The sequence below is a fragment of the Dermacentor albipictus genome, chromosome 2 (assembly GCF_038994185.2).
Source record: "Dermacentor albipictus isolate Rhodes 1998 colony chromosome 2, USDA_Dalb.pri_finalv2, whole genome shotgun sequence".
In the NCBI taxonomy this organism is placed as follows: domain Eukaryota; kingdom Metazoa; phylum Arthropoda; class Arachnida; order Ixodida; family Ixodidae; genus Dermacentor; species Dermacentor albipictus.
Genome location: NC_091822.1, coordinates 132,763,007 through 132,776,443, shown reverse-complemented (window position 1 = coordinate 132,776,443; position 13,437 = coordinate 132,763,007). Strand labels below are relative to the sequence as shown.

Genomic DNA, 13,437 nt, shown 5'->3' with positions numbered 1-13,437 from the left:
GAAGAATTAAAAACCTTCATCGTTGCGAGATATTGTACGATATAACATTGCAGTGATAAGTATTACACCCCTTGCTCTCTTTTGAAGTCGGCTGAAATTGCTCAAAGATTGACGTCACAGAGACGAGTAGACGACAACGTAGCACCTCTTTTATACCAGATCTCACATAGTTTCTTTCTTGTTTATTGTTTGTTTGCCCCCAAAGGAGACTGCCTAAAGCTATTCTGGCACTTTAAAAGGACACTATGGAATAGAAAACTAGTTTGGACTAATAAAGCTTTCTTTCAAAACTCTATTTTTATTCTACTCGCGGAAAGAGATTAATGCCTACTTCGCAACATGAAAGCCAAACTTCCCTTTCTTGAATTTTGTACCAAAGCCACAGCGCCGGTACTGAATGATGACGTCACAAGTTTCAGTCTTTTCCTCGCGCTTGCGTGGCGTTGGCACCGGAAATACTCTCGACACTTGCTGCATTGCTTCTTTGGTTCTTTCATAGTAATACTTCTGTAAAGTAATACTTCTTTGCCACTAATCAGCCAGATTCGAGCAGCCACCGTCGGTATTCGTGACGTCACAGCGAGCTTAAATCAAGAGTGGCCGCTTTCCTATCTCAGACACGCGATTTACTAACGCAGCTTACCTCAATATTCTTCTGTAACGTTGCATTAAACGGACGCTAAGAGAGGAAAAATAGACTAAGTGAATTTGTATTGTTATATGTTACGCCTCCGGTATTAGAAACAGGCAACGCTTAAGCAGGAGACACACGGCGCGATTCCGCGTCCGATCCAACGTGGTGCGGCGCTGCATGCTACGGCGTGCAGCAGCTGCAGCACACGACGATTCGGGGCACATATATACGACGTGCTCCGCGCCTGCATATCCAGCGGCCCAGCTTTTACGCTCGGGAAACCTCGTATCCTAGTCGGGAAGTACAAAACAAACAACTCTGCACAACGCTGCGTCGCTTTACTTACGCGAACGTTTGCGCCTGCGCGAGCAACAACAACAAAAACACTTCGCAACGACGCGCTGTCCATTGACGGATCCGCTTACGCTTCGCAACGTAACCAACAAACTGTTGGGAAACGTACATTGGTGTCGCGGTCCGAAAGCTATTCGCGCCGAATGTGCAGCATGCAGAACGTACAGAAACGCCGTGACATCACGTCGCCTTTTTTCGGCGGCGACAAGTTCCGCGCTGGGAAACGCGTCTGACGTCCGTGCGCCTCAGGCTGGATACAGCATTGTCCTCGAGCGCCATATTTCGCGCCGAAAACGCGAAGCGCCGGCTGCTGCCGACCTCTTAACGTACACGCCGCATGGAAACGACCAATGACAATGCGCCTCGTGGAGGTGCGAAACCGCACGTCACGAGTCAGTGAGCTTGTTGCACGCGCAGCGTGAAGCTTCAGAGCCAAAGGTCGTGTGACTGAGCAAACGTCGTTTGTACCACCTGACGAAAGTGTTGCTGGGGGAAGAGTCTCTCGAGATGATAATCAGAAGAGTGAACTGCTGGGATATAGCAGGTTAGCCGACACAATGAACGAGTTTTGCGCCAAAACCTCACACGCTTATGTGTGTGTGTGGTTTTGGTGCGTGGCTGTCTCTTGCGCGTGTGGTTTTCGCGCAAAACTCGTTTATTACAGCTGATAATTTATTTTATTTATAGCTTTGATGCGCTCATGTTGCAAGTACCAACAGTATAGGGAGCAGCAGGTGCACCTTTTCACCTTTCTGTTTAGCGCTATGTCTCATACAACACTAGCTGTCAACGTCACAGTTTGCTAAGACGGGTTTGTTGGGTCACTTGTTTCTCCGCCAAGTGAAGTATGAACTCTGCAAAAGTGCGAGGTCGACAAACTGTCTGCTGGGGAAAAAGCTGGACTATAACGCAGAGTAGCGCAGTTTGTCGCAACTATAGCGCGGCTGCTCCCTTCTGTAGCTCTCTCGGTATTACGGCATGAATGTGTACCGTGTGGCACTTCTCTCACTACATTAAATTGCTCTGTTACTGTGGATCAGATGGTCTCTCGGGAAAAACGCTTTTCTATTACGGTCGTTTAGTGTTTTTTTTTCGCAGCACAAGCTATCATTCGGCGAGATATATGGCTCGTCGCTGTCAAGGTCTTGCCACGCGAAGGGGCGGGGACGTAGCATTGACAGCTCTCTCTCGCTCTCTATTAACACATATGTTTTGGTTTTGAAGCAAGGCACAACGCCGTTACTGGCAGGCAATAAAGAATCAGTAACTGCCCGGACCTATAGCAAAACTTTAAAAAGGTCCTGAACCACGCTTCGGGCTCGGTGAGAAAAGAAAAAAAAAAAGGCACACAGTCCGCGGATGGCATAAGCTACTGTGAACATCTAAGCCACATTTCTGCTGTCGTGTGCTCCGCGTGGAGCTCGCAAACGGAGCACGAAGCCACTTTTTTCTCAAAACGCTCTCTTTTCAACATAGGCCTGCTCGTCACTCTTTTCTGGACGCTTTATTTCGTAATATAGCGGATTCCCATACGCGGCTGCCATTGGCCAATAGATGACATCAATCGAGAAGGGTGTCTGAATCAGTGCGCTTCTCCCTACTGTTACTGTGTATATCTATTGACGCAGTTTGATAAATAGGCGAAAGTAAGCCAAAGCCTGCTTTCGAATTTCGATAAGAATTGCGTGTTTCCGGAAGAAGCTGACGATCGTATCCGCTCACGCTCGGATAAATTAAACTTTCTTATCGAGACTGCTCTGTCGCTCTGATAACGCGCATGCCGTTCGTTACTTGGAAGTACCGGGCTCGCAGCGTTAAAGAAAGGAAACGCGGGCAAGAAAGATGACGATTATTGTTGTGGGACAAGATAATCTCCAAAGGGTGTAAAATTTTCTAAAAGTGTATACACTCTTAGAAAAATTTACACCCTTTGGGGCGTATCTTGTCCCACAACAATAATCGTCATCCGTGTTGCCCGCGTTTCCTTTCTTTAACGCTGCGAGCCCGGTCTTTCCCAGTCACGAACGGCATGCGCGTTATCAGTGTGACGCAGCATTATCGACAGGAAAGTAGCGAGCGCCGAGTTTTCAGGAAAGGAAACGCAAGCAAGGCAGATGACGATTATTGTTGTGGGACAAATATACACCCCAAAGAGTGCAACCGTTTTAAGAATGTAGTTCTAGCAGGGGCTTGTCTATAGGCCATGCCTGGTTATTCTAGCCGCCAACAGATGACGCCACAAGCGGACGTGCTTCCCTTGCTGCCACTTGCTGGCGCTCTAAGCAGCCTTCGCAGGACACCGGCGACGCAATCGTGTATTCCCTTTCATAAAGGACCACCGCGTACGATTCACGCGCATGTTGCTGCTCCATAGCAACCGTGACTTCCCGGTCTACAGACATCAAAATCTTGCACTGAAAAGGTCTGTTCACTAAAAAAATCTCACATGCTTAGGAAACTTGCCCTTCGGCCCAAAATGTCCCCCAGTGAAATTCATAAGAAACTATAACAAGGTAGCATAACAGTGAGATCTCGTGTTTAGTATCCCTCTCTCCCTCGTTGGAAGCGAGCCAACTTACCTTAGCGACATCCTCTTCGACCGATCTCCTCCGAAAGCAGTCATCTTCTAAAGGTCGAGCCATTGTGTCTGCAAGGGAATAGGCCCGTGTTCACGTACTTGAACTAATGTAAAACGCATACATAATGCATATACGTTATTTCAATGTAAGGATCGTACCTAAAAAGCATCTAGATTGTCTGTAGACTTCTGGCAGGCTAATCTTTTTTTATTGACAAATTTAACCATACAATTTTTTTTAGAAGGCAGGAGCGCGAGCCGAAGGTTATCGACGTCCTGGAAAAGATCAAGATGAAATGTCCGAGAACATGGCGCCTCCGCACGGGAGCACCGCCAGAAATACCTTGAATTACACTAGGCCGCTCTACTAAAGCACATCATAAGCACATCACTAAAGCACATCACTAAGCACATCAGTGCCTGCCCAGTCACTAAAGCGACTGGGCAGGCACTGTAAAGAAAAAGACCCAGACTCGAGAACATTTTCATTTCCTGAACTCAATCCCCGTTAAAGTCAGTCTGAGACTGTACAGTAAGTATGCACACTGTGGTCTCCCTCCTGAACATGAGAACTCCTAGACTCCTTAATAGGACACTATTGTATTTGAGAATATTATTGATATTAGCAAAATATTAGAAACGTTAAATCAATTTTTTATCGATAAACCGTTCTTTCAGATTTCTTTCGTCAATTTCGTGGTAAGAACTTGAAGAGAAAATGAAGTCCAGACCCACTTCCTTATTAATTTTGCGCTTGAGTGTCAGTGCTGCTACGTCACTGTGACTTAGGGGATTTCGAAGTATTACTTTGCATTTCGGTGGTTTCGGCTCAGTAATCAGCAAATGTACTAAAACTTGACAAGTTCTGTCATTGGCTTTTCTTTCCATAATAGAATGCAGCCAATTTTTAGCGATAAATAATTAGCTAAGCCCGAGCAGACGCTGTAGAAATCTGTGATGTCACAGCGAGCTGGTCCGATAACTTCGAGGCAGCGGCGCCAGCGCTTATTTGTTTCTGCGTCTTCTATGACTTACCAAACCTCATGTCTGGGTATAAGAGTGCATTTTTTGGTATTGTACTCAGAAGTCACCGCAATGACGCGTCTTCAATACCAGCCGCTTTCGGAGCAGACGGTTGGTTCCCGGAACACCGAGCTATATTAGTCGTCAAACCAGAAGTCGGTAAAGGCACTCTAACTTTTTTTTTTTTTTGCGATCGAGTGGCCTATTAGGGAGACTATACTTCTGACGGGCGTTCCCAAACTGTGATCCTTTTTTTTATGATTTTTTTTCTTTTGTTTAGAGGAGGGCACTTAAAAAGAAGGCTTATACAGACAAGCTGCACATTTGGAGACAGACAGGCGTATGCGCAAGCAAGCATTCGAAGAAGAAAACAACATAGAAAAACAAGCAAGAAGAACAGATTACAATGCTGACCCTTCTATTTGCCTTCGCTGTCCGCCGCTTGAACCTGGACGACCATCTTTCCAATGCAACCTTTGGAAACTTCACCAAGTCCCGTTCATCCGCCGAAAGTTCCCGTTCATCCGCCGAAAGTTCATTTGCCGAAAGTTCCCGTTCATCCGTCGAAAGCAAGCCTTCGTTCTTGCATGTGTTGAACGGGACGGAGGCGTTGCCACAACTGCTTGATGTGACGCTCTCGAGCGTGTCGACTATGACTGCGCACAGCCGTTGCGCACGCAATCGAATCGCTCTGCTTTCGCGAGCGAAGGCTGTGTGTGTATAACCACACGTACAGGGAATGAGCGCACCACGCGGGCGGGCGTTATCTTCTGGCGTTATCGTCGCGTAACGCTTACTCCGAGCATGCGCCGTGAGTCACCCGCGTTCTATGACAAAGGGACACCTGTCTCGGGCAACCCGTGCAGTTCAACGACCCTGCCTGATCGAGTCAAAGTTAAATTGAACTGCGGAGTTTAACGTCCCGAAACTGCATAATTTCGGTTATGAGGGACGCCGGTACACAGGGGGCCCCTCGTAACTTGAGCGAAAGATCGAAGATATGCATATGGCACGCAGGTGGACAGAATCAAGGTGTTGCCAGATTATCTTTTCATTCTACCTAAACAGATAATTAGTCCTAATTAATTAGTCAGCTTATCAAATGTTACAATTATATGAAAAGGGTCAATGAGAAAATTGTAGAGCGACATGAAAAACTCCCAATACAGCTTTCTGTTGCTCAATACGGGCTACATGAAAGTGTCTTTCTGAGCGTGAAAGAAACCCGCGAATACACGCGAAGTGCCTCGAGCTGTCAGTCGGCGGCAACTTTGCGTGCACTGCGACGGCAAACAACATTACCTTGGTTCTGTCCAGCTACGTGGCATTCGCATATATTTAATGCTTGGCTGAAGTTACGTGGGACACCCTGTGTAGTGGAGGGCTCCGGTTTAATTTTGACCACTTGGCATGGTCTCTTTTACGTGCACCCAGTGCACTGTGCAAGCATGTTTTTCGCAATCCTCCCCCATCAGATTACGGCCGCCGGTATACCCAGAACCGAACCTGCGCCCTCGTGCTCAGTATACCAAGGCAGCTTCCTGATCAGTTTATTTTCTTTCTTTCTGATACCGTTAGGTGCGCAAAGGTGTGCTACTCATCCGCTGTGTAGTGGCAGTTCTTTTGTGTGATCCGAAGAGGACGAGCCAAGAGTCCATAGCAGTTGTCGCAAAGCTAACAGTAAAGCTGAATTTCTGACTGGTGTTGCGGTGGCGTTAGGGCAAGGAATCCACCAAGCCCATCGACGAATACGTCCAGTTCTGGGAATGAAGGAAAAAGCGATTGATTCGACGTTAGTTACACGGCTACAGTTAAGGAAGCCCACTCCATGCAGCAGCTAGTTAAACGTCCGAGTTCACATCAAGACCGTCGGCCCTCCTGCATGAAAAGTCTACGCGTTTAATACCGTCGTCTTCCCTAGGCGACTAAACTATGGAATCCGATTACTGTACCGCGGCCAGTCACAACCGTCGAATCGGTTGCGACACCACGCATATGATATCGCATCGTTTCGCAGCCCTCCCACCTCCGATGCGCTCTTGCATGCCGTAGCAGCACTCCTACCTGCATAAGCGCGACTGAACGAGGGCGTAGAAAGAAGCAGGTACACAGAGACAGCGCTTCTCTGTGTATATGTTTCTTTCTACGTCCTCGTTCAGTCGCGATTATACACTCTATCATGGAATCTAACCAACTAGCCCGCCAACGTGTTTTAACTCCTACCCGCAATGGTACGGAATATGTGACAGGATAGCAAGCTGCGAATCCAAGGTCGGCGCCGTTCTTCGGCAGCATTTTGACGTTGTCCCTCTTCGCCATCAATTCGGGCTGTCAGTGGTGTGGTTGGGCGCCTTTGTGGACCTGCCAGCAATCAGCGTCAACGCTGAGTCGACTTCTCGGTCGGCGCTGATCCATGGGTGGTGGTTGCCTCGTGGCAAACGTCCAATTAACGCCTCTGACCATCTCGAGACGTAACGGGTCGAGTCAGATATACTCGTTATTATGGAGGATACGCTCAGCCATAATCCCTGCGCCGATCACCTTTGATCGCGGCTTGTTACACACGTCACCCCTGCGGGGCAACCGTGGCGCTATAGCACGGCAGCTGACAGAAGTAAGCCGGTCACTGTCAAGCCGTCGCCTTCCCCCACCCCTCTACTCGCGCTAAATTATACGGGTTCTTCTCGGCTTGCTCGCACGAGCGCGCAATGGCAAACGACGTGCCATTCGACACTTCCGCGGTGCACCCGGCCAAGCGGGACGTTGACGCCGTCTTTGGCGAGATGACGTGCGGGAATAAGCGGACAAGGGACTTCGGGAATCGTGAGAGAGCGATCCCACCGTTTCGAGAGCAGTCGCCGCAGTTGTGACGGCCGAATCGGATGAGTTGTTTGTTAGCTGCGGTTATCTTTACATGCAAGGTGGTCGCAGTGGAGCGCTCTGAGATACAGAGTGCAACATACATTTCAGTCGAGGACATAAACTACTTTAAGCAGGAATGCCATAACTAAGGTCAGGACTGCGACTCGAATAAAGGCTGTAAACGCTAAGTGACATAGCACCAGCATTGTACGAAAAAAAGGAAAAGGACTAAGACGACAGAGTTGTTGGCCGAGGCAAGCAGTGGTTGTCTATGCTGCATGTCTAGCGTTCCCCTTCAGCCTCCTTCTTGTCATCACTGTGTGACTTCACTGTCGGATTAAATAAGCGACGCGCAGACCTCGCATCTGTTTTTCGCTTTGTGCACTCGTCGCCAGCACTGTACTGGCTACTATTAGCATCAAGAGAAGGGAGACCGAGAGAAGGGAAATGAAATATTTAACGTTAACACCTTTAACAGGCTACACAGAAACTCTAGGAACCCGCGCATCGTCGGCCTTCTCTTTCCCCTTTTTCTTTTTTCGCGCTCTTCAGAGCATGACGAACGAGAAGAAGGCAGACGGCGAAGCCGAGGCGACCTTTTCTCGTCCGTCTCTTCAAACAGAACGCACGAGCAAGCAGGTCACTCACCAAAGCAAATTTCAGAGAACACACTTGACACACGCTGCCTCTCCTTTCCTCCCTCCTCGCCTTCGCACGATCGCTGGAGCATGGCGAATAAGGGAAAAGCGGTGAGGCAGCGCGACCCTCCTCTTGACATGTACAAAAAAAATAACTGAATTGAGCGAGAGGGGTCCGGTCATCACTCGCGACTCGTAACTAACTTTTCCGAAAGGATCCTTAATGCGCGCCGCTGTCTGGCCTCGAACTCCCCACTCTTTGAATCCTCCACTCTGCACACCCGCTGGAGCGTGGCGAATTAGAGAAAACAGAAAAAAGAAAGGAAAAGAAAAGAAAAAAAAAAGGAGGCGCGAATAAGGGGAAGGAGCGACCGCCGTCTCTCTCCGCTGACCTGCCATGGAGGAGCGGGATTCATGGGCGACGGCCCTTGCAGCAGGGGGGCCTTATTCGCGTCGCCGTCCTCGCCGTCTCAGCGCAGACCTCGTCGACCCCGGGCCGCCGACGGATTAGTTCCGGTCGCGCCGGTCCCGGCGCGCTCTTTTGTTTCCGGCGTCGTCTCCGAGCGTCGGCAGCGCGGAGGGCGTCGTCGTCGTCAGCGCGGCCGGCGATCGTCGAGCCGCCGGCATGCCCCGACCACGGGTCGCGCCGTGGCCGCCGGTGCTGGCGTCGAGCTGAAGAGAGCAGCAGCGGCGAACTGGGCCCACTCTCCCGTCTCCGACGCTCGGCGTGAGAAACTCGAGCGAGCAGCGGGTGGTGTGTGTGTGTGGACACCGACGCGGTCGCCAGTTAAGTAGTGCAGTCGCGATCCCCGCTCACTGGGCTTTCCTTCTTCTTCCTCGGAGGAGTTGGTGGTCCGCAGCCAGCCGCTCGAACGCCTGCGTATACACAAAGAGAGAGGGAGAGAGAGATACAAATTTGGTGAGACGAAAAAAAAGAGAGGCGCTGATTCGTTTAACTTTAATCGAGAGAATCGCGACCGAGGCGCGCGCGTTTTGCGTCACTCTTCGCGCAGACAACGCCAAAGATTGTTTGATTCTTTTTTTTTTTACGTCTGTTGTAAGTCGAGTCGGCTGCGCACAAGTGACACTTTGAGAGCGCAGACGGCACCGCGGTGCGGACAATTCCGACAAAGGAGGTCGCCGTGGAGATGTCGCTTTAGTGCCGTCGCTTTAGTGTAGACCTTGGAAAGCTAATGCGGAAGCTTTTGTACCGCGTCGCTTAAAAAAGTGCTAGGTTTTTGTGTTTGAGTGCGTGCACTTGTTGCGGCCAGCTCCTACGACCAGCGACGACGACCGAGCTCATCTGCGTGGCTACAGCTATACACGCGTCGCCGAGGGAAGAGTTACGAAAGCTTCTGGACAGTTCACAGTTGGAGGTTGTCGGTGCCAAGGACACATTGTAGAAAGAAAAAAAAAATGGGCCAGCTGCTATTTGAAGAAATGATGGCACAGTGGAGGCGCTGTCGTAAACGAAAACTCTCTGCGGCAAGGCAGTTTCAACCTTTGAAACTGCCCTGACGACGAGACTTATACACTCTTGGGAACTATGGGCGTAAATAAATTTCCAAGTTATCGTTTACGACGACGTTGCCACTGTGCCGCATTTTATTATATATATATATATATATATATATATATATATATATATATATATATATATATATATATATATATATATATATATATATATATATATATATATATATATGCCGTTAAGACAAATTGAATATTATAATTACGTAGGCGTAACATTTTCTAATCACCTTTAGTGGAATTTACATTATAGTAATATTTGTTGTTCTGCCTTTCGTAAACTTTGCTTCTTAAAACAAAAACTGAGAAATGCGCCTGGCAGCATTAAATTATTAAGTTATTTGACTTTCATCAGACCTAAACTAGAGTACGCTTGCATTACATGGGATGCATACACTAAACGTAACATTAAAATCACCGAGAGCATTCAGAGAAAGGTGTTCGTTTTATTTATTCTAAGTTTAAGCGTACAGATTCACCCACACAGCTAATGGTGGCAAACGATATTCCCTTACTCCAGACACGGAGAAAGGGTATTCGCCTGAACTTCTTATAGCAACTAATTAATCGTATAGGATCCTTAGAATACTCGTTATGAGTGACCCCTTTGACCACAAGGCGTACAGGTCATGATCACACTTATGCATTAACCCCTCATTTGGCCAGGACAAATACAAATTTTCTTTCTTCCCCAGAACAGTGTCTGAGTGGAACTCCCGACCCGCGATGTATTAAAACGTTCCTAGTGAAGTTCGTTACTCATATGGTTTCTGTTATGCATATTTATTTGTATTTTGTGTATAGTATATATATTTATATATTTGCGTTTTTTTTCTTGCATTGTTTCTGATTTGCCTTGTATGCTTGAGTGCCCCTCCTGCAAGGACCGATGTATGTTCTGCAGTATAATATTATATATATATATATATATATATATATATATATATATATATATATATATATATATATATATATATATATATATATATATATATATATATATATATATATATATATATATGCCTTGCTCACGCAAAGTAAGCTTCAAGCTTCGCTTAAAGGAAAAAAAAAAGCAAGGAGAGCAACCACTCTAGTCATTTTCTCCGGGTTATGGTCCGACAACACAATTACGCGTAGCGTTGCTCTGTGCGTCTTGCAAAATGAAAGCCTTTTCGCAACGTCTCATCAGCTGCTGAGCGATGCAGGTCGAAGAGAGCAATTTCCGCCCACTTAATTGCGTTTGAGAAGAAGCGATTTGCGACATGCTTAAACTGGTAAAGCCCGTGCGCGACACATTCAGAGCACGTGCAATCTGCCAGAAAGGAAGAAAGAAAGAAAGAGGAAAGAAAGGAAAGATGAGGAAAGAAAGAAAGATGGAAGAGCAGAGCGCGCACTGAGACAAAAAAAGGCTGCCGCTTGCAACGCCGACCGCGAGAACACCGTCGGACGCGGTAATCACGGCGGCGTTTCGCAACCAGAGGCACCCTGTCCGGCGCGCGTCAGGGCCTTCGTATACGGGACACATCGTTTCTTCGCCCAGCTGGCCCGAGCGCACACGCGGGAACGCAATCAAAGGAGGGTGTGCGTGTGTGCCAGGATACCGGACAACCGCGTATGCGCGTTACGCTCCCATTACGCGCGGAGCGCGTCCGGGTTGTCACCGGGTTTTCGTGGATGCACGCCCGCCGAAGTACCGCGAAATATCGCATATGATAAAGTTTATTATTATTATTGCTATTATTTTTATTACTGCTGCTGTTGTTGTTTCTGCTGTTGTAGTTGTGATGATGATGATGATGATGATTAGGAAGAAGATGATGATGATCATAATAATGTTGTTGCTGTTGTTCTTGTTGCTGCTGCTGTTGTTGTTAACACGCAATATGTATGGACATATTTTCGAATTTATTCGCCGTGTTCTGTTGTGTGATAGTTGTGTGTATAATCATGCTGTATGATTGACTTGCTTTCACGCCCACTTTTCTCGCCTCGACTTTTTTTGTATCTTGTTTTTTTTTTCGCCTCTCATTTCATATTTTTTTACAGGGTACATGAACAGTGTACAGAGAGCTATAGCTAAAAAAGATTCACTAACATTTCTAATTATGAATAAAGGCCCGTTCTCAAGGATCCCAAGACTTGCACCGTTTCCGAGGTATTCCCTTCTTTTTAAATGCTTCTTCTTAAAATATTCCTTCTTAAACGTCAATTCATTTAACAGTTTTTTTCGAAAGCCTCCCTAATGCAGGTAGGAACATAGGAGGTATATTGGATTTGGTTGGGCACAATCTCAACGTTAGTTCAATTTTTAGCTGACTCACTTTAGCAGGGGTCTTTGGATTTCAGCTAAGCAGACATGACTGAACTATACCGCTTCGTTTCAATTTCAACATTGCAAGAAGCAAAAATAAAGAGAATGAAATTATCGGGTTTAGCCTCTCGGAACTGCAAAGCGGGAATATGATGGACGCTGTAGTTGAACTTTGACGACCTGGATTTCTCTTTAACGTAGACATATATCTAGATAAACGAGCTTTCCTTTTTTCTTTTCTTTTCTTTTTGCATTAAGTTGTATAGAAATGCAAAATCTATCGAATCGAGCCCACCACCTGGTGATCGGTAGAACGACGTCACAGCCGCTGGGATATCGTGGCTTGTGTCTTCCGAGGGAACATTTATAAAAGTTAACAACTGGGTCTATTGATCCAGCTATCTCGAAATTACGATTTCTCATGCAGGTGATTTACACCTGTTGTAGTAATAAAAGTTGGGTCGGTTGTTGTTCCTTCATCGACGGAACAGCGCTGAAAAGACTGCAGGAAGAAGGGCACAACAAGAGAGCGTCATCGTAGTTTTGAGCACCTAAATTCGTGTAACTTCTTCAGTAATCCCGTACGCGATTGCATTGTGAAATAATCCACCTGGTGATATTCTTGACGTCCGCGAAAGAAAAGAGTTTCGAGCAGAATTAAATACCGTTCTTTTTTTACGACGTTCTCTTCCTCGTATTTTAGCTGCCTCTGTTTGTCTGCTTTGTTTTAGTCCTCGTTAACTATTGCATGAATAGGTGTGTGTGTCTGTGTTTTGGATCCGCGATGCTTACGAATAATAAGAAAAAAATAACTTGCGAAATCTCCCAACATTTTGCAGAAATCCAAGCGATAACGCAGAATCATGCCGTCACATGCGATGCTGTTTTTATGCAGTAGGATTTTTTAAAAAAATGAAAAAAAAGGAAGGGAAAGGAAAATGTAAAGGAGAGAAGACAGACATGTGTTATACGCGGGATCTCACGGTACGCAATCGCACGAGTTGACAAGGACAGACGGGAAGATGGAGAGGCGCGAACAGTGCGACCGCGGTAGCTGCGAGCATCCCGTTACAACGCATTTTCGCCCCCGCGCTCAGCCCGTGTCACGCTGCGGGCCGCGAAGGCTAAGCGCAGAGCGCAGACCTTTTCCCGCGATGCCGCTGTAAGCCGTTGCGTCGGATGACATCCATCTGTCTTGGACCAACGCGTCTTCGTCTCTCTCTCTCTCTCCCCCCCTCTCTCTCTCCCGATGCGGGGTTCTGCCCTTCCTCCCACGCGAACGCGGAACGGCCGAACCCTTGAGCTCCCAGCGCGGCGGACCCGGAAGCAGACACCTCGAACAGCCGCTGGACGTGCATGCCTCGAGAATCTGTGCGGGAACATCCCGCGCGCGCATCGTCTCGAACGCGTGTATGTATACCAGCGCCTCATCTGCGCTTTCTTAATTACCTGGACCACGTGCGCGACTTAATGTGAAACTAGACTCGCGGGCGCCGCGCGCGCT

General features: G+C 47.5%; 1 protein-coding gene across 3 annotated transcripts in view; it reads right to left on the bottom strand.

Moving 5' to 3' along the window:
* RapGAP1 (Rap GTPase activating protein 1) overlaps positions 1–13,437 on the bottom strand; it is a 307,901-nt gene that overhangs the window by 76,659 nt on the left and 217,805 nt on the right. For 2 of the 3 annotated variants that reach the window (XM_065451496.1, XM_065451481.2), the window contains exons 4-5: positions 8,482–8,965; positions 3,568–3,635 (exon numbers count right to left, since the gene is read on the bottom strand). In XM_065451496.1, the coding sequence (XP_065307568.1) occupies positions 3,568–3,635; positions 8,482–8,488 (75 nt within the window). In that variant the 5' untranslated portion in view covers positions 8,489–8,965. Of the gene's footprint in view, positions 1–3,567; positions 3,636–5,003; positions 5,285–8,481; positions 8,966–13,437 lie in introns of those variants that run through there. The other variant, XM_065451489.1, reaches the window with a different exon arrangement.